Source organism: Psittacula echo (assembly GCF_963264785.1).
Source record: "Psittacula echo genome assembly, chromosome: 4".
Taxonomy (NCBI): domain Eukaryota; kingdom Metazoa; phylum Chordata; class Aves; order Psittaciformes; family Psittacidae; genus Psittacula; species Psittacula echo.
Window position 1 is genome coordinate 82884008 of NC_137738.1, and position 26136 is coordinate 82910143.

A 26136-nucleotide genomic window follows, 5' to 3' on the forward strand; every position below is an offset into this window, starting at 1 on the left:
ATTTTTATTTTTAACTCAGAGTTTAACTTGGTTAGTTTATTCTATTATTTAATTAAACTCTTAATGCTAACATTGCCAAATCGATGTCTTTTTTTTTCCCAAAAGTATGTTCAAGGAAAAAAAAAAAGACTAATCCAATATATCCAACAGGCAGAGAAAAAAGTTATTGTCATGTAAAAGGAATAGCCTGTGATATGTATATAATTTTAACTGTGAGATGAATTTTAGGTTTGAAGGCTAAATTTGCCTTGGCCTAAATCTACTGTAACATGCAGCAGTAGGTTGCAATGAATCTTAGAGTGAGGGATGAGTTAAGCTAATGTTTAGTGTCCTCTCCTTCCTATAAAGCACTCTCCAGGTTAATGACATGCACCAATTTTGCTAATATGTGAGAATGAGATAGTGCCCTCTATGGAGTTGAGAAGAAAAGGGGGAAAAAAATCCCTTTTTTGAGGTGGAGAGGGAAGAAATTATCTTGCAGTCATTGTGACTGCAGGGTACAAGCTTATTTTGTCACTGTTACTACAGTGACAACAGGAAAGGAGAAAGAGGTCAGGATATCAGACCTCCAAGTCTGCGATATGTGTTGAGAGACGAAACACCAGAATGATGGTGGCACAACAATTTTTATCTCTTGGAACAGATATAGAGAAATATGTTGTGATTATCTAATAATGCTACAACCAAGCAGAAACACACTTTCTACCTATCCTTAGAATTTCAAATCTTAGATAAGCTCTGATAGTATCAGTTTTGTATGAAAGATGAGCTATTTACTAAACAAGAGCCCGGCCAGAGTAAAGCCCGGAATAATGTGTCAATGAATGTTTCATATTTTATTCACATTCTCCGCACAAGTAGTACTGTTAAGTTAAAGTTATGGCTAAAAAAATTCCTAGGAACTTTGGAATATTTTATGTTTGGAGATCTAAGTGAAAACAACAAAGAGAACAAAAGAGAAATTTTCTCTTACAAAAGAGAAAAATATGGCCAGAACCTTCGTTTCTAACATGTCACAGGAGACCTGCAAGAGCCAAAACCTGCCAATGATCTTTAGTGGTGGTGTGAACAAACACAAGTTATCCCAGGGGCATTAAGGTAGCAGCAACAAGAACACAATTTGTGTTAGTAGGGGGTATTCAACCCCTTCCTTTAGAAAGATGCTATTTACAGTTTCCCATGAGCGTGATTAACATTGCTATTCTAGTTCTTTGTTACCTGGCCCAAGTTAAAAAAATACTGTACCCTTCCAGCCTTTATCATCTCACAGGGATCTGGGCAATACACCTGACAAGGCTGAATGTTGCTGGTTTTCCACAGCCATCCATAACATTTTATGTTTGAAAAATACACATACTCCCTTTCTTTACTGGCGAAGTTTTATCTAACCATTTACTTTCTACAATGTTGCTCTCTCTTCAAGGAAAAGTTAAAAATACATTTTCTGATATGAAAGTATAGGTTTCCAGAATTTTGACATAACTGACATTTTTCAGCAATGGGTCGAGGCAATATTTTATGGCACAATTGAACAATAATTGATAGTTATTTGGCAATTAGGTTAACTTTTGGACTTTTTACTTACTTATATGAGAAGAAAAAATAGAGGACTTTTCAAATTCTAGTCTCCCATTTCTTTAATGTTTTATTTCAGCAGCTGCTTGTCCAACCATTTCAAATTATATAGAAAAACTATATCTTGTTTCATACAGTTTAAGAATATTACATTTTCTGTGGCTGAAAAGCAAAAATAGCCTTCTAGTGGTAAAGCAATTGCAATCACTATGAAATCAAATCCTGCAGTTTTCTTTTCTTAGAAGAGACATAGTAAAATAATTGCTTGAAATAATGACATAATAGCTACAGTAAAAAATTAAGCTTACACATAGGAATATAGGAATTCCTATGATTTTATTTGTTGCTTAAACATTCTTTCTGTTTATGTATTTCTGTTTATTCTTTTTAATAGAAAGAATATTCTCTTTTTTCTCTTTTAATAGAAAACTTTAATATACAAACAAATGGATTTTTTTTCTCTCACTTTACACCAGTGTAAACTAGGAGTAATTGGAACGATGTCAAGTAAAACAGATGTTTGAGAAGGTTAAAGCATAAAGTGATTAAGCACTTCATAAAACTATGGCTGTCATAATAGACAGTACAACACATGACATTAGGTCAAAGCAAAACCTTGACAAAATATTTACATAAGTTAATCAAATAACACCTTCTTTATGAACAACTGGCTTTTCAGGAACATTTGAATGCATGAGACTGTCTTCTTTCTATGTCAAATGCTTTTTAGTGAAAAACAAGTCCTTCCTTCCAGCTCAGCCTTCCTTTTGATAAATTTGAGCTGAAATGCAAGAATAGTGCCAGAAGGAGATTGTAGCTCAGGTTTTTACACATTAGCTTCTTCCCAACCAATAGGCCATGTTCTCCTAGTAGACTATGTCTCCAGTGATTCACCATCTTCATTCTTTAAGAAGAAAAATTACAATGCATGGTAGTGAGCCCCAGGTCACTGTGCTTATTCCACAAACAGAACATGGGTGAGTACTCAATCTACTGGTCCAACAAGATATCACCTTTATAATTTCCAGCAAGAAACATTTTATTTGAATAGTTGAAAAGTCAACATTTTCTAAGCATAGAAATCTCTTAATTGTTTGGATCATTAGTATTAAATGGCATCTGAGAGAGAAATCATAAAATTAAGCAAGATAGCCAGTGTTTTATATTTTAAAGATCCTCAGACATCTCTGGAGCAACATTTGCAGGCATTACGGACTAAAATGAGCTACCAATGTTAAAATGTCCTGTCTTTCAGGGGTGCTGACACTTGTTATTCCTATTGGCCTGAGTAGGAATTTTGAGCTTATAGCACCTTTGAGTATCACGTAAGTTTTATTTAAGTAATTATTTTTTAGGCACTGAATTCTGAAGAAAAAAAATAGTGGCTGTTTAGTGTAATCTTATGAAAACATGTGTGACCTGCAGCACTTTGAGTTCATGTCTGTGCTTAGAAAAAGTAACATTCAATCTCCCCAAATCAATCTGAAGTGAAACTTCCATAATGAATGCAGAATTTACACGTGAATTAGCAGAAAAAGAAGTGCAAAATAATTCCAGAATATCACTAGTGCATAAGTAAGCATTCCTTGTAAATAAGTCACTCATTTATAGAAACAGGATATAAATAAATGTTAGAGACTTCTTTCAAATACTTAGAGTTCTTTATATAATATATTTTAGAACATTCCACAGCATCTAAAATATATAAAAATAAATATCTACAGTATTTACAAAGTATGATACAATCCAAACTCTAAAAAGGCTTGTAAAGACATGTTCTTTAGCTCATACTGAGGTAAGTAGGTTTCTGTAAGACTGAGAAGAAATAGGAGAGGCAGTAGTTTTGAAGGAATCCCTTTGTCCAGGAGTAGTCTGTAATACAGCTAAAACTATGTGCCAGTCTCTGACGGTCTTATGTTTATTGAGGCAAAGTCATCCTTGCTGTAACTCCATCGAGGTAAGTTTAGTTATGCTAGGGACAAATTTGTCCCACTCCTCATTCTCTGTGTTGCCCGTGTCTTCTGCAGAAACCCTCACAGCTTCATCTAAATTTGAAGTCATGTTCATCCCTGGTATGTGGAGCTGTAGTTCCACTGATTTCATTGGGCTGAATGTAGCTGGGATTCCTGTAAGAAAAACCAGAGATTTTAACATGATTTTCCTGTTTGTATCAGGTAGCTGACTGGCTCATCCTGTGATTGCCACTCTCTGACTACTATGCAGGTGATGACTGATTAACAAAATGGTCTGCCAGAATATGTTCCAAACTGCAAATGGAAATTTTAAGTGAAGTCTAAGGGGATTCCTGATGCAGAAACCTTAATCTTCTTACTTTTAAATTTTTTAATTTGTTCTACTACTTATTTAATATGCATTAATTAGTAAATTGCCCTGTGGTTCCTTATCCAGATGCACTGTGACCAGCAGAGCACTACAGCTTCCTGTATGCAAGTCAGTCATAAAATCACAGAATAGTTTGGATTGGAAACGACTTTAGAGATCACCTAGTCCAACCCCTCCACCATGAGCATAGGACAAGCAGTGGATAAAAAATGATGATAGATAATATATAGAGAGTAAAACAATCTACAGCCACACTATCACCTGTATTTCATGCCTGTAACCTTGCCTGTGCCATACATATAGGAATGGCAACACTACCGGAGAAGAGCAAGCTTAATTCAGGGAAAAAACCCAAACATTCCTTTTATAGTAAGTGCAAAGAACAGACTTCTTCAGAGGTAATTTATTTAATTATTTTTAGATATGCATTTAGGTGCAGGTTAGCTGACCTTTCTGTTATCAATATATAGCTTATATAGTCCTAGCCTATAGTGTCTGAAATAACTCCTAGATAACAAACATTCACACTCTTAGAAGAGGAGGAATGAATCCTGTACTTGAAGTCCCTTGCAAATTTCTGCTGGGATACAACATATAATGTAATGAGACAAATCAAATAATAAATTATATGCAATTTTCCATCTATTCACAAAGCTAGGGAATTGCACAATCATTTCAATGTTTATCCAGATTTGGGAAAGCTTGAACAATTTCTGCTTTTCATTTCAGACTGTGTTCATTTATTTATCAACCTGTATGGGAGAAAAATCAGGAGTATCTCCCCAGCTGTTCCTGAATGCACACAATAGTTCTCCCCTCCTGCCCCCCCACCCCCCACCCCCACCCCGAGGATGGAAAAGAATAGAAAATGTGAGAAAATAAATTAATGTGAGTTTCTTATTTAATCAGCTCAACTCACACCAGAATGCGTGGTACGCACATCATTTGAAATAGTCAAGGACATTCAGGTATTTGTTATAAAATATACCACAACTTCAGAGAACTATCTCTGAGTAGAATATAGTTGTTTATAAACACATTGCAACTCCAGAGATAATGATTTTCATACCTTCAGGTATTTACTTAGGAGTCTAAAGGATGTAGGAATCCAAAGAAAGTATTTATATAAAATATTATTACCTTACACCCTCCTCAATTGCAACTCAACTTTTGAAATAAACGAGATGAAATTTTGTTTCATCAATATATTAACTGAAGTTATAGCATATTCTGTAAAATATTTCTTGTAAGTTACTTTTTTTACAGTCAGTTCTTAGTTGTAAACACCCTTGTCTCATTGCACTGTGCTCAGATTCAAATAGTGTTTACACAATTAAATTTTACTTCCACAGCATCAAAAGAAACAGGGACAAGTATACTACCAGTAGGTAATAGGTGCAGTACCATTTACTGGAAGTGTGTTTATGTTGGTCAATACAACGTGTTCTGAAAGTTTTGAAACATTGTCAAAATTGCTGATCTGGGTGGTCAAGGATTTCCGACTCTCTGTACTGGCATGACCTCTGGTGAGCCGCTCATCATGGTGACTGCGAATGCCAAAGATGCAACAAGAAAATGCTGCTTTAAATTCTTCTCTAAATTTCCCTGTCAACCACAAAAAAGACTAATGAAAAAATGTATCATAAACAGTGTTTCATCAAGTTTTATAGATTAGACAAAAGCAGCTATCTAAAGAAAAATTAACCCAAAATACCCAGATGGTCTTCTAATGCAAAACTAGGAAAATAAAATTTCATCATCTTGGAGAAAGACAAAAAACATATGAACTTTTTAAGAAGATACATGAGATGTGGTATGAAGCCTAAATTATTCTTAGCTAGACAGAATGGACAAATTAGAATGATTTATGAAGTCATGTCATGGATAGTCTGTTGATTAATTATATATCTAAGAAAAACAGGTAATTGAGCAATCATAGGCTTAAATGACTGAATCATTACCTGACATGTGAAACGAGAGGTCATAGCTAATTTGTATTTTATCTTGAATACCTTTTAGGAGGAGATTCAAAGTGTTCAACAGCCTATTAGTCTGCTTTTGGGGCTCAGAGTATATTGCTCAGATCATCCTCACACTACACACCACAAAAAAACTATATGGGCAAATATACAGTGAGCATCAATAAACTTTTGCCTTCCTTTATTTAGCTGTAATACCACCAGTTTAAATTCTGATTCTGCTGTCCATAGTCAAATAAGACAAATACAAGCTAAGATAAATCTGTACTGATAAATAAACAGCACCCTAGCTAGTTCTTTGCCCTTGAACCCAGTCGGCACAGTTTGATCATGTAAGTACTATTAAAGATACACAGCCTCCAAACCCCAATACCTGCATATAAAATGCCAACTGGAGACAGTCCCTGGCCTGTGCTACCTCCCAGGCAGTATCCAGGGAGTGTTTAGGAGAATGGTAGTTGTTTCAGACCAAAGTAATGCCAGGGACTTCTCTACCAAGTTAATGGCATGGACAATCAAATTCAAGCACTTGGACTGAGGCCCTGGCAGAGTTAATTTAGTTATAGGTAAATAGTCAGAAGGTAATGGAATACTTCAGGCAACTTGCTCCAAGAAGAGGATCTAGCTCCCACAGGAGTAGTTGGGCTGATGTTACATTAATCTTATTTGCTATGGCTCGTTACATTCAAACTATACATTAAACTTGAATTCTAAGTAACTGTAACTTACCACTGAGGAAGTTATAAATAATAGGATTGGCTGCACTGTTTGCATACACAAGCCAGTGTGAGAACGTGAACCAGGCATATACAGTTTCTCTGTCATCGGCATGATTAAACATCCCCAAAACCCTACAGAAAAAGAAAAGCAAACCTGAAAGATGGCAAAATTAGAAATCATATAAAATTTGGCATGTTCTAGCTTAATTTTATCTCTGATGATGCGTTTGCAGTATCACAGAAAAGCTGACTCAACAGTGCTTGTTTTCTTGATAGAATAAAGTCCCCATCCCTCAGCTCCCTGTCCTGGCGGTTTAGCACAACAGAAACCATCAGTACTTCACTTTGTGGTGATGCAGATGCATGACTTGTCTGCTAGGTAACCAAAGCTGGTTCCAGATAAGTCAAGAAAAGACAGTGAAAGTTGCTTTTGACCTATTCATGTCATTGAGGTTCCCAGCTCCAGGCTCACTCTCCAATAAACAAGAGCTCTGGAATTCAAAAGGTGCTGAACTGGCCCCAGAACTGAGGCCACAGTAGCAGCTTCTGCCCAAAGAAATCTGCTTTGCCTAAATTCCTTACACCTAACTTTTGCCATGTATGTGAAAATCTAACTATGGACCTACTCTGCTATTGTAGTCAAGGCAGCCTGTGTACTTCCTCTACGGTTCAGATTGTAGGTGGCCTGAACTGCCTTCTGGAAATACTTTTTTTTCTCCACATTGCCTGCCAAGGGACTTGAGAGCGAAAAATACTCAAATTGTGACTCAGGAAGTGCCAGGATTGAGTGGGATGTATTTAAGCCTTCATATCCAATTTGAAACTATTCCTTAAAAATTAAAATGCTCCTCAAGCACCAATAACAGGCTGGTTATTTTTTAGGATATTCAGATCTTCTGCTATATGTCATTATTTATTGGTATTCCAGAGGGCTAATGAGGTATAACTATAACAAAACCTTGGCCTGTCAGGGCCCATACAAGAAACCAAGAGTGTACGCAATTTTGTCTCAAATGAACAGGAGAGAGAAGGGTAAAAAAATAAAATCCAGGCAAACTGAAGGGTTAGCCTAAGGTCTCAAAATTGCACATGATGGGTGTTCAAACCCAGCATTTCATAGTCCTCAGAGCAAATCACAACACTACATTCTCCTGCTAATCTTCAGCTGTTGCTTTAGGTAAATACACTTCCATGGGTGCATTTACAGAAAACAAGCTGTAATCCCATGTAAATGACAGGCTTTAATGAGGAGATAGGCTAGATAATTTTCATAAGGAAGAGCTTGCTAATAAGGGTTAAGACAAGTAATATGGATAGGTCAGATTTTCTTTTTTCCTTGCAACTGTATGCTTATCATGCAATTATTTCTTTATCGTGAAATAAGTAAATTTATCCTTTAGAAGTATCTGCCAGAAAACAGGAATCTCTTAACAGAGAATTGCTTTTAGACAGAAAGATTTACCAAATGTTTACATTTTGGGATAAAATTTACCTTTTCAAGACATTGAGGATGCTAATTGGTAGATAGCAAAGTGCAAAAACCAGGAGGACAACCATTAGCATACGTGCTGTTTTCCTTCTTGCACGAATCTGTTTTATTTCAGCTGCCACAGCACTAATCTTTGACTTTGTTGATTGTCCCATCCCTCGGGGCTGTGTTGAGGACTGTAGAGGCTTCCACTTTTTCTGAACAACAGAAGAAGTTCCTGGGATCTAAGAAAGACAAAATAAGGGATAGTGTGAAAAAACATCACTGTGGATAGCTATAACAAGAAAAATAGACATTTTGACATATAAAATTTAAGCTTGCAGGCTGAAGCAGGGTCTTTTTATTAAATTAATTGATTTAGAAGGACTGCATAAAAATTGTTTTAAACCAAATATAGCAATGCCAAATATATAGATACTAAAATTTTCTTTACTTGCATTTGCATTTGCAACCTTGCGTTGCCTGTGCCTTCAGATTATCGCACCAGCTGTATTGCTGCAAATATGTTGATGTAAAGTTCTACATTAAATATTTTGTTGTATGGCAGAGCAGTTTACCCAATTAATATGCTGTTAACTTAAGATACTAAATAGCTTTTCAGCAGTCCAAAACAAGGATTTAAAGCCTACATACCCTTAAGTGCCAATGAAGCAGCTAAAGAAATCACAGCTGAAGCGTGGATCTCCATACAAAGCTCTTCAAACCTGAACGTATATACAGTGATGAATACAGGGGAATCATAGAAGAGTGCCAAGACATAGGAAGAATTAGGTTAGCCACAGACACCCTTCAATGGCTAGATGTAGCACCATGCTATTAAAAAAAATTAAATCTAATTTTTTGTTTTCTGTGCCCTCACAGAAACCAAGCCAAACAAAGCAACTTTGCCTCAGTTCTTCGAAATTATCTCCTACCTGCAGCCAAATGTGAAAGAGTACAGATGGCAAGGACTTACTCAGAGAACTCTATTACAATGACATAATGCTTTTAATGTTATACATTGTGAAAAACTTTTGGGTAGAAACATAGTTTTATTCAAGTGTAGTGCAATTGTCTGTGAGGCAGGTAGTCTCATGAGTGCAAAATAATGCATGTTTAAAAGTATCTGCAAAATTAAAATTGTCTGCTGTAACATTTTAAAAATCAGGGCTTATCCACATAAACTGACCAGAAAGAAAATGGAATATCAGAAAAAATATAAGCTAAAAAGGGAATACTTGTTCTAAAATACAAGCATGAAGTTTCAGAATTGTTCTAGAATACTCTATTATGTTTTGGGTTTGTTTTGGGTTTGTTTTTTGTTGTTTTTTTTTTGGGGGGGGAGGATTTTTTCTTGTTTGGGTTGGTTTGTTGTTGTTTTCATTAATAGCTTCCTTGCACAGAAAAGCCCTTGACTTAGCATTTATGTGCACTGTCAAACCCAATTTACAACTATTAGGATATTTTATCAAAGTTGTTTTGTAATGAGCAGGAAATCAATGAAGCAGAAGGGATATATTATAACACGCACTTTTTAAGAATGTGTCTATGGACATAAAACAAACGAAACCCCCTTGCACTTACTTCTACTGCAGCTCCCTCTCATTCAGCTGAAATAAGAAGTATCAGTTTCATACCTGGACATGCCTGTCTTATTGCAAGGGATTTACCTTACTTAGCTGTGGGGTGGAGCTGCAATATGCCTTTACTGTGGACTACTGAGACACTATGCTCTAAGATTCTGATTTTGGCCTATCAGAGGTACTCGATTTTCTGTCCTTCTAATTTTGAAGCAGAAGCTTTTCCTTCAGTGATACTGAGTTACCATATTGTAGCAAGAACTGGAGTTGGAAGCAGAGAAATTCAGCCAGATCTCTCCCTGCTGGTTATGCCAAAGATTTACTTGAAGAAATAAGTGACCAGCTTTCCTGGTAGCTAAATGCAAGTTAAAGATAGAAAAACATTACCTTGGCTCAAAATTGTGAATAGCTATTTCTACAGAACTGTTAGAAGTGACTGTGTACATGGTTTGCACCTGTGTGTGCAGACAGAAGGGACTTTTCTCATATTTAAGCAGTCTCTAATCACAGAATAATAGAATCTATATTTGGGCCAAAAGTGACCTTCAAAGAAGCAGGAGGTAATGAAAAGTAGAACTGTATACAATGTATAGTCTTACTGTACTATATATTAGATTCCTAAATCTTGAGGGATTTGTATTGAGAGCATTTCTTAAGAGCCCTGTTTTCCTCAGTCTTTCCCTGACATACATCTGGGCTTTGTTACTGTTAACACCAATAGACAATAATACAGCAAGAATTTTATCAGTAAAAAGAATAAAAACAGCTATATACCCAGAGATGCATAGTTGAACCAGTACCATCTAAGGAGCATAACACTTCAGAAGTATGTGTGCATGTATACAGAAATATTTACAAATATGCATTTATCTAAACACATATACATAGGATGAGAGGAAATGGCATCAAGTTGCACCAGGGCAGGTTTAGATTTGATATTAGGAAAAAATTTCTTCGTGGAAAGGGTTGCCAGGTAAGTGGTTGAGTCACATTTCCTGGAGATATTTAAAAGACATGTAGATATGGTACCTGGGGACATGGTTTAGTAATGGGCTTGGCAGTGCTAGGTTGACAGTTGGACTTAATGATCTTAAGGGTCTTTTGCAAAATAAATGATTCTATAGTTCTATTTCTATCATTATGTATGTATAAGCATACACGCATCAGCATAATGCACATACTTGCCTTTCAGTAATGAATCAGTTATAGAGATAATTGAGGAGAATTTGTGTATTTCCAATAATTCACTAAAAGACTACTAGCTGTATCCAAACATGTACTAGAAATTGCAGTTATTTTATTATGCACCTTTCCTCTGTCCCCTCAAATTCTTATCAAGGGGTTTATAATCAGAAGAAATCTCTCCAAGTGTAATAACTTGCAGAGATTGGAAGGGTATATTTCAGCTGCCAAAATGAAAACAGGTAGGGTTCCTAGTTATTAATATGAATGGGCTGTGGTGTCAACGCCTTTGGACATCAGTAAATTGAAGCACACAGTATGGACTCAAAAATAGAAATTATGTATCAACACTTTCATCGTAAGTCCTTTCAGTTCTATTTATTTGTTCAGAAGTTACTTTCAATCTCCTTAAAATCCACAAGAGATCATAGCCTGCTAAGTCACTACTTCCTTGCTAATAATTCAAATAAACTACTCAGAATGCTTGGTATTTGTGGCATGATCTTGTCTTCGCAAAGATGAATCATTAATTCAAAGATTGCAAAGCTTACAGTCAAAGATCTGTTTGAAAGACGCAATCAGTAATTTCAAGAGTTATTCCACGAAATACGGTAAGGATAGCTTGTGAATCTATCTTACCTTCAGTCATGTGAAAATACGCATGCACAACACACTCAATTTTCAAAAACAACCTCTAGAACAAAAGTAAGGTATAGAAACTATCTACTGTTTGCTGTGTTTTTTCTATCACATATGTCTGGGACACTTATTGTACCTTGCAATAGGATTACTATATTTAATTGAAGTTCTGGAAAACAGCATGATTTCTTAATTGGAACTATTATCAAATAATACATTTATAACACTGCATTCATTTGATCTACACGACTGATTATGGCACACCTGTTGCACTTAGGAAAATGCCTGTCTGCAGACAAGTCACAGTTGATAATAGATGTGCAGTGGTTTTAATTTCACTTAGTGCAGCCTCTTACACATAGTGCTATCATTTCTGCTAGGAAAAGAGATATCTGTAATTTTGTATCTTTGATAGCTCTAAGCCTGTAGCAGTATTTGTCTTTTTGCCACTGAAAAAAAAAAAAAGGATCATCCAAACTTTGTGAGCATGTGAAATGTACAGAGAGAAGAAATACTGTGAAGAAAAAATAGGCCAGCTAATACAATTGGGGTGGGGGGGGAACCAACCCAACAAAACAGGTTGGTTTTCAGTCATTCAGCTTCTGCTCTGAATCTGAACCAGCATTTTTAAGGTCATGCAGGTTACAATTGGTTTGCATTAATTTAATGGACAATTTGAGAGAATAGGTAGATTGTAAAGAAAGTACAAAAGAGAAGGTTAAGAACGAATATGGAGAATTGGGTGCTACAGGACAAATTACTTAGTAATGCAGATCATCTTAGAGCCTTGTTAGACTGAATTTAATTTTCAGACTGAGCAAAGCCTTTCTTTTGGTGAGGAGTCATAGAATCATAGAATGGTTTGGGTTTGAAGGGACCTTAAAGGTCGTTCAGTTCCAACCCTCTTGCCATGGGCAAGGACACCTCCCACTAGATCAGGTTGCTCAAAGCCCCATCCAACCTGGCCTTGAACACTGCCAGGGACTGGGCATCCACAACTCTGCTGGGCAACCTGTTCCAGAGACTCGCCACCTTCACATGGAAGAACTTCTTCCTAATTCACACCCAAAAAACCCATTCTTTAGCAAGCAGCACTTCAAACTGCTGGAGAGGAAAAAACCTTTCTGAAAACATTTACATAATTTTTTTCACTTCATTCAAATGTTGTGTGTTTGCTTGCTTCGTTTTATTTTTTTTGTTTAGTATTTCCATTTTCTTTCCTGAATTTTTAATCTGAAGCTTGTAAAACAGATTTTCACATTAGAAATCATGCCAATTATTTGTCAATAATTCACATCAACTGTTACTGATATCATCCAGCTTCTTATCAGGTAAGTCCAGTCTCGCTTTTTGTGATAGTTGGACTTTCTAGTCTAATTTTTGTTCAAGTTGGACCTGTTTGAACCTGAGATTTTATAGAATGAAAAATAAAAAATTGTATAGACTACTAAGAAAATGAGAAGGCCAAACCTAAGTTTTGACAGCTACAGGACATGGTAACAGTATAAATAAGGTCACCTAAGGTATTTTGGTAAGTGTTTCAGATACAATGGGAGAGATCTTTCTTCTTCCTATAATAAATCTTTCTGTTGCCTTTTTCTCTCTTTCTCTCCCTCTGAGCCCTTCATAGAAATGGGCAAGAAGGAGTCTACATTCAGCCTGATTGCCTTCATTTTTTAATACATCTCAGTGTCTATTCAAGGTGGCTGTAAGCCAGGAGCGTCACTGAACCCGGTCTTAGTGCTGTGAAAGTCCAAGTCCTGAGTGACAACATGGAGCATATAGATGAGAAGGTTCTACATAGGAATCTGAATATAGTCACAGCAGCAAATAAATAGAGTTAGTGTTAAGTGACTTACCTGGCGACACCACAGCTTTCGAAATATTTGCAAATAGGCCAACACCATAAGACACAGTGGTGCCATGTAAGTCACCAGAAAAAAGCATGTGTGATACATTTTGGGGTAAACCTCAGCTGGAAAGAGAATTCAAATAGGAAAACTGCATTTAAATATACACACATTTCAAAATCACTTTAAGCCAAGTTTTTCATAGAAATTGCATAAGTTTTTCAAACATAATAAGTTATAAAGGAAGATGTATCCAATAATATTATGGGTAGGATTGATATATTTAATCATTTCTATATGCATTCTCTTACTTTTATAAACATGCTTTTATCTCAAGCATCTCTTACATCACATTATTTCTTTCATATCACATTATTACTTTGGGTATTAAGTCTTCAGAACTTTTGCTTTTTATTAAATCAGTGAAAGATAGGAAATTTCAGTATCTAACAATAGCTAGCTAATTATCTGACCTATCTCATCTTTGACATATTTAACAGGTTGTATAACTCTTTAGTTTCAATTCTGCAAAGGCTATTACATATCCCTGAGTAAATTGCACAGTCTCTCACCTATAGACAGAGAGTGTAGACTACAGCACACAGGATGCTAATGGGAGGAGACAACAGACATTTCTGAAATCACTTTTCTGTGGCAGAATAAACGTGATTAGGACTCAGTGATTTATTATTAAGATTATATTTAAGAAAAAATAGAATTAATTCAGTCAAGTGCTGTAAACTGAGGACATTTCTGGGATTATTTTTGACTCATCTGTAACAATAATGAGTTTGCTACCTTGTGTTCTAGTTTCCTGTGTAACTCTTTTGAAAAGACAAGCTATGAATGTTATGTGCTTAGAGACAAACATCTTACAAATGTCGCATCATAAGCTTCGTCATTAGATTATAGCAGAATGTGAAGTGGGTGCCTGGAAAACTTGTTTTCACTTTTGTATCATCAAATGTAACTTGGTATTATCAAATGTTGATATCAATTATAACTTAATATTTATGGATGGCTTTAGAAAAGGAATGAACCTTATGGAGACTGACAATATGTAGCAGAAGACAAACTGCACTTTCTGAGCAGTTAGACTGCATAAAAAACCTATGCCTTGCATTTTGGCTAAAGAAGGAATGTTTATGTTAATTTCTAGAATTTCTGAATGTTTCGGGAAGATAAGATTTGCAATTGCAGCTCTGTATCGTATGTAGGTTTCATAAAAAAAAAGGAGGAAGAAAAAGAGAGTTGGAGAGTTATGTGAGATCAAAACGTTGGTGAGCCGAACTTATTTTCTGTCTGTTAAAGGGACTGTGATTGTGGACCCTATCAAACAAGAGGTCCTCAAAAGCTGCCAGGAGAATCCCTGAGAGTTTTGTTAGACAAAGAGATACAAAGACTTTGCCCATAACTCTCATAGCAGGGAGAAGTACACCTCCCTGCTAAAATCCCTGTTAACGTCTCCCTGTTAACATCATGTTAACTCCAGGTTCACCCTCAAACCCAGACTTGAGTAATATCACTCTCAGCGTTGGGCCTGAAAGTGCCAGCTGGTTCACCAATCAGAAAAACTTCAGTATGAGGGAAATAGAAACTTGCTATTATTTGCTACAGCAAAATCCCACCTGTATTCTTTGCTAGCAAAGATAATAGAGACATTGTAATTGTCATTTGACAACTTTGTTGGATCAGGGATGAAAAAATTCAGATGAGCAGCATTTGGCTCTCTTCTTGCTCGAAAATCCTGTAGCAAACCACATTACCAACTCTTAACTAGTAGCTGCAGCTACAACCTCTTGTCACTGTCCCTAGGGGAGGCAGAGCATCTGGATCAGCTTTTTTATAACAGGTGATAACCTGGCTACGTATATTGACTGATGATCTCAAACTTGGTTTTGCATTCCAGAAAATGCAGCCTCACAGCAGCCCTGTCAGACAGGCAAATACCAACATGCATGCTTCACAGGTGGAGAGATTAAGGAGAAACTGGAGTAACGTGACTTACTGGGATCACAGGAGGTCAGAGCTGAAAGTACTGCCACCTGCCTCATCAATGCTCTGCAGGCAGCCAGGCCCCTCTCAGGTAAAAGGATGGTACGTATTTAAAAGGCCATCTGGAGTTTATGGCTTCCAATTTAGCATTCCAAGTAAAGTGAAACATTAAATGAGGCTAGCTATCTACAAAGAACTGATGAACCAGGTTGGAGGAAGATCCTAACACTTGCCTTTGAAGTTCAGCCACCTGGAAAGTGCCAGCTGCTAAACATCAAAGGAAACCTATCCCTCCTCCACCCAGGGCAAAGCCCTTTGTAAAACCTTTCCCTAAGAAGCATGACTCTGTTTAGCTTCTTAAGCCAAAGAAAAGCTTTAAAGCTGTTTGACAATCACAGCAGTGGGAAGGAGGAAGGGCTGGTTTGGGATATCATTCATTTATCAAGTGAGTGAGTTCCAGGCTCCTTGAATGAGAACATCAATCAGTCTATGGTCCTGGTAATATATCAGCTGCCTGACTGGGACTGCTGAGCCTCTTACTGCCAAGAAGAAGAGGAAGAAAGTGTCTTTGCCTTCCGTGGTCACTTAATGGGCTTCAGGATAGGGAGAGATTGTTCTTAGCTGGAGTAACCATCTCTTTAGGAAGAAACTAATGATTCTCACAGCACCGGATGTTATTTTACTGAAAAAAGGGGACAAAAAGCAAACAGATGGTCACACGGATTGGACTGGGGTGAGATCAGCATTTCCACTCGGAGCCAGTTGTGCCGCATGATCACTCCACTTGATGAAGGGTGCTAAACCAAGCCTTCTGTCTGCTGCAGGGGTTATTAACCAACTTTTAAACTTTTCTAAAGCTTCCATCTTGGCACTGTGTTCCAGTCTCAGACTGTTCAACGAAGCAAGGAGGTGGAAGACTGAAACTACAGCTTCTGAATTTTTGCCAGAATTTCACTATATTTGTGTAAATACATACATATATATATGTGCATACATAAACATATGTATACAAACTGAAAACGTTCCAGACTCACAAGGTTTTGATATGTCTAACAAATTAAATGTTCCCTTAAGCCGTAGGTGCATAATGAAATTGGTACTCTTGACATCTTCCCTAAGAACAGGGGAAACAAACAATGAAGTTTGTTGAGCATTGGTAGAGAGTTCCCAGGTTCCTCAGTCTTAGGAAGATAATTACAATGTTTTGGAGTTTCTGACATGAAGGCGCAGTTGAAAGGGTATACTTTTAGAATAAAGCTTAATAAATAGGGATGCTAGGAAGTGGATGCCCATAGTAGAGAAAATTTGACCACATGACAAAGCCTTTTCCAAACTATGTTCCTGTATCAGAGGATTTACAGTTAGCTAATACTAAAATTACATTTTCAAACCTGATATATTATCCTTGAGCTCTCAATTAGTGACTACACCAAGCATAACTTTAGTATTAGCAATATTCTGACTTCTTTCTGCCTTAAAATGTCCCACAAGTTTTTCTTTAAATTCTGAACACTTCAATAAACAGGATGTAAAAAACTTCATGTAATAATGCAATTTCCAGCTATTCGTTTTCCAGAATTAAGACAATATGGCTTTTGTACTATTTTATGAGCAATCTAAGAGGAAATGGAACACAAAGTCTTCCCTTTGTTTCCATTCAACCGTGTAGGTTTGGGAAAGGATTATCTCCATATTCTATCATTTGGAAAGGGGTTGGCTAATGCAGTTTGGCTAACACTCCTTTTGTGAACTGCTCTAAAAGAACATATTTAGCTGACTTGGACACATGGAGAACTCATTTTAATATATGTTTCTTTTATTTTGGCACTTTATCATCAAATTCAGCACATAGCAATTACAGACTATTATAGAACTGTGGCCAACACTGGCTCCTTAAGTGAGCCTGCATAGGTCACATGTTGGACCCTTCTGCATTCCCAAATAAAATATTATTATTAGACAGTACTCAAAATGAAAAACCCTCAGCCTAAAATTGGCAATGAATTTTATATTTAGGAATGCCAGAAGCAATTAAAAAGAAATTGAGCCTGTTTTAGACTGAACTATTGCTCCATTTGCAGTCACTGGCAGCTCTCCAACAGCATACTTGAAATCTTATTAGTCAGGGTGGCCACTATTTGGTCTCTGTTAAGGATCCCAAGTGTCACAATGCTGATCAGACCTTCTTCCAGACCCTCATCAGACTAGCATGAATTTCAGCAGCTGGACCTAAGTCTGGGTAAGGTATGGTTTCCTGCTTTGGCATCTCTGGACATAACTTCCCATTAGTCCTCCATAGCACCTCATGTTTCGGTAATCCTGCATACCCAGAATTAGAATAGACCTCTAAAACACTTTGGAAAGTGTCATTAAGCTCTCCCTTTATGCAGTCTCAACCTTGACAATTCACAGTTTAACATCCTTATGACATACAGTGCAAATGATACTCCTCAAAATTTCATCAGATGTACCCTAATTTTAGACAACATAAATTATGTGCAGTTCCAAACAAAGCACTGAACACACAAATATAATCCCTTTCCTCTAAACTGACTTTTCTATAGGATTTGTTCAGGATCTCTTGAGCGTGTGCAGTATCTACATCTCCGCTTTCTCTTTGCAAATATAGCTTATTCATAGAAATATCAATATCTTTCTCCTTCAGCCTCCTTCTAGTTATCTTTATTTGCTGCTCAATATACCCATAGTCAAAAAAGGCAAAACAAAATCCAACAAAAATGCAACTATTTTCTTTGAAAATATTAGCTTTTTATTCCTTCTTCTGGCCTCAGTGCTCACCAGCTGCCCTGTTATCCATGTTCATTTGTTTTTCTTTTTGGGGCTTTTCAAACCCTGGTTTTCAGTAGAAAAATTGAATCTTCTATGCTTTGGTCCAACTCAGTGTTCTTAGATATTTTCAATCGAATGGAAAACTTTTGTAGCTAATGACACTGTATTCTCCATAGTCTGAAAGGGATGTGAAGGTATATATCTATTATATTTTATCCTGATTGATAATATATTGTTGACTATACATTTACTAGGTAATTCCATGATTTGAGCAACCTACTTGTAACTTAATGCATAAAAAGGTTCCTCTCTCAAGTTACTATGAGAATCGATTATTAGAAAGTGGAAAGCATTATTTTGTACAGATAGCTGAAATGCACCAGCACAATAGCTAGCAATGATGGTGCATTATCATTAGAAGAATAATTCATTAAAAAGGCAGCAGGATAAAAATAGGATTCTTATCTTTAATGGAATGAAAACCTCCCAATTTCGAAAAACTTTAACGTATTTTTAATAAAAAAAATTGTTTTCAGTTCATGCTCAGTATAAATTAAAAAGAAAACCAGCAAAATCAGTTTGGAGTGTTCGCACTACGTTTCTGAAGCCACACACAAAAAGAACTTGATTCTATGCACAACAACTTGCTTCTGTTATACTCCTTTCTACCTCTCCAAACACCCAAGTGAAGGCTCAAAGTATAACCTGAAGATCAATAGATTTCATTGGACAAATACACTCCACAGGAGTAGAGTCTTGCAAATATGTGGGAGGTTTTCTTCTTTTGTATAATGGGTGCTTCAGCTCTGGCATATCTGTGAGCTGCAAATACTTCAGCACAGCACTGAACAAGAGGCACCGTTTTAAATAGTTCCAAGGCTACCGTGCAGTCTGTAGTTCCCAAGCAACACTTTCGTGTTGGGAATCAAAAAGTGGTCAATGTGGATCTGGAAATTTTTCAATCACATTCCCTGATGAAATGCTCTTCTGACTCCCTAATTAATTAGCTACATAATTTTTATTTCCTAGGTTGATTAAAACAGTCTTTGTTGCAGATCTAGCCTTGAAGACAAAGACATGCATAATTAGTTCTGCAATCAAAATGAGTGGACACAAATTGTACTTGGGCTGAATGCTGAGAAAGAAAATAGTCACATAAATACTGCAGCATCCAGCAGCAGACAGGGATAAAAAATTGTTCACAGATGAAGAAAGAACACTAGGAGTAAAGAGCAGATGTGTCCTCTCCTATGAAACAGCAAGTACAATACCCATAAGCACAACAGAGGCTTGCCCTAACCTACAGACTCAGCACATCTGCACATCTTTGTCTGCAATGAGTGCCTGCTAGCTAATGGCCATCTCTGCCCCCTTGCCTTCTCCCAAAGGACTCACTGGGATGAGGGAGATAAAGAACAGGGAATGTGATAGCCAATGTCTTATTAATCCCCTGGTGGCCCTGCAGAGGCCAGTCAGGTGAGAAACTTCCAGAAGAGCACATGGAAGAGCCCTCAGCAGTTCAAGCTGCTTAAGACACTGCTTATCACAATAATTAAATACAGGTGGTCCAGTTGCATTTTATTTTAATTGTTCACATGACTGGAATCTTCTTCTACAGAGACATCTCTTGGAGAGAATTTGATTGGTTTTAGTCTGACTTGCGATTATTAAACAGGCATTTTTTAGTTACATATTTTGGCAAACTTGGCTTTATTTTCCTGTGTGTGAATAATGGTATTACTGATGGTCATTATATCCAGTGTCAGAGTCACAGCATGTAACTCATATGCTCTACTAGCATTGGAGTTATGCCAGGGCCCACCAGAGTTGGATCTTAACCATTTGGGTTGGTGGCTAACACCGCTTACTGTGAATGGAGACAAAAAGAAGTAGCTACTCCCTGGCAGCCCTTCTGGCTTCTTACAGCTGAATTCAAATACAGAACAAGTTAGATTAAAAGTTACTTTGGAAAGGCAGAATTATACTTCTTGGATAGAATAATTTGTAACTGATTACATTTACAGAGTTATTTAAATTATCTTGTCTATAGCAAATTTCAAATAGTAGACTAACTCGCTACCCCATATTGACGACATCTCTGTAAATTTTGTAAGGACATGAAATTTGTATTGAAGTCCCAAGAGAGATCTATAAAGGCAAGTCAAATATCAGCAATTAGCAAATGCAATATACCAAGGAAACAGAAATTTCTGTTCTCATGTGGCTATTTCTTAAGGCTAAATGCTGAAGTCTTTGTAAACCTGCAGTGTCCATTGATCACAGAATTATATAAGCCTCTGGGAAACATTAACACGGTCAAGGCACAAACCAGCCTCATCTGTTTAAACTTGGTTTCAAATGTACTTGAAGTAAGCAATACAAAACTTGAAGTTAGCAATACAAAAGAAAACAGGATTTCAAAGCATTTGAAAAATCGTAGTTCTAGGAAAGCTTATATAATTAAGAACATTTTTGTGATATATTTATACAACTTGACTGCATATTAATATATCCTGATATTTATATTACTTAACAGCAGTACAGATTCAGTCTTTATGGTCAATGACACACTCACCTCCCCAGTGCTCATCACAGACTGTGAACAAGGTGGTTTTATTGGCTAATCCTGGGAACACACTGCTGCACTCCATAACAATAGCCTGAGGAATCATCATGATGCAGGACACAATCCAGATAATTATAATGCTGTTCCTTGCTCGTTTGGCTGTGCTTTTAAACATCAAAGGGTGACAAATTGCATACCATCGATCCAAAGCAATGCAGCTGAGTGTTAGCACAGACACAGAGACTGAAACTGTCTAAAGAAAGGAAATATTATGTAAATGTGAATGTAATTATTTTCAAAGCTTAAAAAAATATTTATTGTATTCTTTTTCCCCAGAGTTTTAAAAATAATTTGTATTTTCAACATAGCTAGCTCTTTATCTGCAATTATTAAATAGAAATTATCCTCGGAAAAAGACAGAACACTATCTGCTTTTAAAATCACTCCTTACAGAATTACAACAGACAACGTCATCTGCCGGAATCCCACTAGAACCAACACGACAACGAACAGATTAGGATGCTACCCAAACTGAGTAGGTATAGCAGGGTCAGATTCTGACAGAGCAAATTTTTGCAAATTAGAATTTGCAAACTTTATCTGAAAAGCTACTTTTAAAACTTTAGATAACCAATTAGATCTTTTTTTTTCTTTGCAGCACAATTTTGTTTGTACGTTTTCTGTGTTATATTTGGAAACCAGTACCATCATTTTGTCTTTTCAGTTTTCACGGGAACAATGGAAACTCAGAGTCTCATGAACAATTAGCTTAACACAGACTAAATCATTTTACCTTCAATTCAGTATAGGAAATAACCTATCACTCTTTCACTCCGTACACTAGGTGATCATTTCACTTACTCTTTAGATTTTCTTCCATTAGAGGAGGAAGATTTTCTTCCATGTAGGCTTTGAAAAAACTTCTGTTATTTTGACTGCATTGAGCAGAGGACATACCTGCTGGAGAACTCTTGCCCTTAACAATGTGGCTCTTCAGCCTCCACATATCTGCTGAAAATATAAATTGTGCTGGAGGCACAGAGCAGATCACCTGCATACACAGAGTTCTGCTTAATTCTTTTGATTTTATAATGACTGAAAGGCCAAGCACTTGTCATTCTAGTATGCCCAGTCAGTTCATCTAACCAGCTATTGTTGGAAAATGTATTTGTCAATCATTTTGATGCAAATGATCTCATAACTAATCAAGTCCACTGGTAAACAAGTGGTGGCAATTACTGCTTAAGGCAGGCAATCTCATCAGCTCCCAGTGAACCTGAATAATTTGACTATTTCTAAAGAATGCAAAGTCTCTAAACACATGTGAAAGCCTAGAATCCCTTCAGATTCTCTGTCCTGGACACTTGTGTATATCTTTAGGTTCACACACAGAGTAAAAATGACTGTAATTCTATTTACAGACATTTTTATTGGTATATATACCCTCTGAATTCTTAAAAAAGATCACACACACAAAAAAAAAAAAGAAAAAAGAAAAAAGAAAAAAAAAGAAACAGAAGAGCATCAGACAATTGTTTCAGAATGAGTATTGCCCAAGTCTAAGAATCAGATTGAAAATACAGAAAAATGTTCAGAAAGCATAAACATATTCACAAGTGGACCAGTCCTTTAATCCTCAGCATGTACCCTGAGTATTTCCTTCTGTAGCAGGCATAGTCTTCCATCAGCTTATCACTATTAGGAAGATGCTATTGTTCTTTATCTTCCCTGTAACATCAGTAATGTGTACACAAGCACAGTAAAATAATACCTGTAAGTAGGGTATCACTTTGCAGAGGGGCTGCCCAAAGAACCATGTTTCTGTGATGTCCACTACTAAAGTTGCTGGAAGACAAGTAATTGTGACCAGAATGTCAGCCAGAGACAGATTCACTATGAAATAGTTGGTAACTGTTCGCATGTGATGATTCTTCCACACTGCAATGCAAACTGAATTAGGAAAGACAAGTTAGTGAGATGGAAATGACAGGGAATACTTCAACAGGAGAACACTTAGCTTTGCAGAATTGAGGAAATGTTTGCGCCCTTTGCTTAACACAGAATATTTTACAATGTAGTTCAGTGTAAGAACCATGTGTTTTCTTTTAGAGTGGAAATAAGAGGGTATATGTGGAGAGAATCTTAGTACACAATGAATAATTTTCCACACACCACAGCATGGGAAATAATCTCATATATAAAGCAGCTTATTTTCCTGCTAGTTTATCTTCACAAACTACTTGCACAACTTTCTCCATGTCCATATTAATCCATAAGCTCTAGTCTATGGCAATATGTATCTACATTTGTGAAAGTTTATCTTATTCTTATGACAGTGTGACACTTCATTTGAACTGCTGTCACACGGAGTCTTGTAAACTGTGCCAAGGCAACAATAATTTTATAATATATTTTGCAGACCATAATACATCTATTGCATCTGCAGAGATCTGTAACAGTTGTCTGGGTAACTGTGATTAAAGGTAAGTAAATAAAGGTAATTTTTGCAGAATTAAGCACTACCATTTTAAGTGTGGTGTATATTTGATGATGATTTCTATGATCAAAGCAGGATGTAGCAGACACTTTACAAGATGTACCTTTAAAGCATGTTTTGTATCTTTTTCATCTTTTTCAATTTGAAAGGCTTCCAGAAATGAGGCAAATCACTCCCTTAACATGGTTGCATGAAATTCGTAAGCTAACACAATTAAAATGCCAAATGAGTCTGAGAAACTAGCCTAAAAATAAGGTTTTTATTAACTTTGAAAGTAAAACTCTGAGAGACTGTAGAAATCAATAGCTTTTGAATGTTTTAGATTCAGTCACCAAAAGCTCTTTAAAAACTGATGCAGAAAATCTTCCAGAAACTCCACAATAATTCTGCCAAGAAAGCAGTACAACTTACTGTACATCAAAGGTTCTTCTCCTGTAAACAATAATTCATCCATCATGCAAATCTGGATGAAGATTCAAAGTCTCCTTAATCTGTTGGGATACAGCACTATGCTTAATTTAGATATATTAAACAGATCACAGAGTGCTAAAGAATAGAGTTAGAAAGGTCCTGAAGAGATTGTCCAAACCTAAAATGGAATCAGCTAGAGTTAAACTATTTTCTTATTAAACTAGCTAAACTAGCTGGAAGAAAATACACAGACTTTAAGACTCTTGAGATCAGACACTTCTTTAGATCCTAAGAAGGATGGTGTGCTTGTGTCTATCTTCCAGCTGCATGAGTTGATCTAATAAAATAAAATATATTATTTCATTCCACAAATCTTGTCTTGTTAAAGTCTTTAGACCAACACAACTACAGCAAGACTACCACTAAGCCATTGTTGGCAAGTTTACATTTTAAAATCTGTTACATTTGAAGATACCATGCCTTTCTTAAATGTATTGCAGTGTTAGCTATCGTTTCTATTAAAAAAACTTAAACAACCGCTCTTCTAATGTCTAATCTACTTTTCATTGCTGCTATTTTATATCGTCTTATTTCCCTGCACACAGGCAGGAATGATAAAGAGTTTTTCCTTGCAGCAGTGCTTCATATTTGTAAAGATTGTTGTTACAACATTCCTCAGTTTTCTTTTCAGACTGTGTAATTTCAGAACTCTACCTTTTACTTCCAGAGGAGGGGCTATATTTACACATCTAGGGATTATTTAGGACCAGGAAAGAGGAAGAGGTTAGTTGGCCTTCAGTTTCTGTAAGAGAAGGTGATTTTATCTACTACATTTTTAGGATATAGGTTTCCAAGTTTCATCTAAAACTCCTGTTGTGCTACCTCAGATGTTCTTTCTATCTTTTAATGTGTTGCAGACATGGTACCAGATTCTATAGCTTGAATAAATTTAATCTTTGCTACGTACCTATCATGCTGTTGTAAACGCAAGTGAAATACCCTCTGCAAAGGTCTTCAATCTTCTTATACTGTTTTTGGAGAAAATCTCCCACATTATCCATTTCTTCCATTGTTTTTTTTTTCCTGAACACAGAATTTCGTGTTCTCTTAGATGTGGTCTCAGGTATCTGACAGGCAAAGCTTATAAATCAAACGCTTGAAGGAGACATCCATATTAATTGTATTTTCTTCCTATTTGGGTGATTTAAGTTACCTACTAAAGTAATTATTTCTATAAGCTTGCATGATAATTGCAGCATAACTATCCAGAGCTTTATCACTGTTACTTGGTGTATGGGTTTACTATAGTCAAAACTTGCAGTCTGATAATGCAGAGGCAGCACCTAAGAGGGAAGATAATACATTGCTGCCCCTCTGGAATGTTGTTCACAGTTGGAAATGCAATGCTGGGGGAAAAAATGCAAACACCATTTCATTTTCGATAATTTTAGCACTTAACACTAAAAGTGTAAAGATTTTGACTTTTACTCATATCTCCATTATGTTGAGCAGACATTATGGTCCTGTCTTGTACTTAGGTAAAAGTTGGTATTAAGTGGCAATGTTTTCCTGTATTTTTTATTTCTTTTCTCAATAGGCAAAAGTTAAATAAAATGTTGTTTTAGAAGCTCAGAGTTTGGCTACTTTGCTCTGATGCTATGGTTTCAACAGTCCTGCATTCTACCTGATTGAAAACAATTAGGCATTGTTTTCAGCCAAGGATGTGAGTGTCTAAAGGTGCAAGGTGTAAGCAGGTATATATACTCTTTGACAAGGCTAATTCTTATTCCTGTGCTGATCTGTCTGGGGAAAGCACTTGAACATAAACATTATTTCTGGTAAAACAAATCCATTAAGTTAGCATATGTGAGGTCAATCTCATCAGCAGCAAATTGCATCAGAAATCAATTCATAGCATTTTGCATGTTGTGTTCAAAGCTTTCTACCAGTATGAGCAAATGAAACCTCATGTATGCAAACAATGAGTTTGTGTAAAAAAGCCTCTGAGAAAGTGTTTTAAAAACAAGTCCTTCCCCCCCCCCCCCCCCCCGTTGCCCTCTGCTGGTTGCAGTTATTGTTTTCAACCTGCCCAAGCATTGGTAATGTTTTTTCAGTCCAAGGCTAAATTGAGCTCTGAGGACCTCCTACAAGTTTTTTGAATAGGTCAGAATGGTATGAATGACAGGAAGTCAGTTCACTATATTCCTTCCAGACTTGGTGTCCTTCGGAGTCTATTGCAGCACAAGGTTATTCAGGAGTTTTGGACAATAGCTTCAGTGATATATAAGTCATTTAGCAGATCATCGAGAAAGATGTTCTAGCCTGTGTTTAAAACCTATTATTTTATATAGGTGTGCAAAACAGTTTGGCTATGCCACTGAATATATTATAACTAGTTGAGTATCAGAACAAAAGAATTTTTTATACTGTCCACTCTCACTCCTTTAAATATGCATTTTCATCTCAGGTAGTTTTATATAGAAGTGGAGGCACTCAGCTCCCATATAAACCCTAAAGAAACATGTTACAGAAAGGAAGCTCC

At 36.5% G+C, this 26136-nt stretch overlaps 1 protein-coding gene across 1 annotated transcript in view; it reads right to left on the reverse strand.

The window, feature by feature from the left end:
* Window positions 1-3507: 3507 nt before the first annotated feature.
* The window catches only part of HCRTR2 (hypocretin receptor 2), a gene marked incomplete at both ends in the record, with an annotated part of 33879 nt that continues 11250 nt past the window's right edge, over window positions 3508-26136 (reverse strand). Inside the window, 7 exons of the mRNA XM_080615848.1 lie at window positions 3508-3701; window positions 5323-5523; window positions 6627-6748; window positions 8109-8329; window positions 13345-13460; window positions 20696-20939; window positions 22458-22636. Coding sequence (XP_080471974.1) covers window positions 3508-3701; window positions 5323-5523; window positions 6627-6748; window positions 8109-8329; window positions 13345-13460; window positions 20696-20939; window positions 22458-22636 — 1277 coding nt within the window. The remainder of the gene's footprint in view (window positions 3702-5322; window positions 5524-6626; window positions 6749-8108; window positions 8330-13344; window positions 13461-20695; window positions 20940-22457; window positions 22637-26136) is intronic.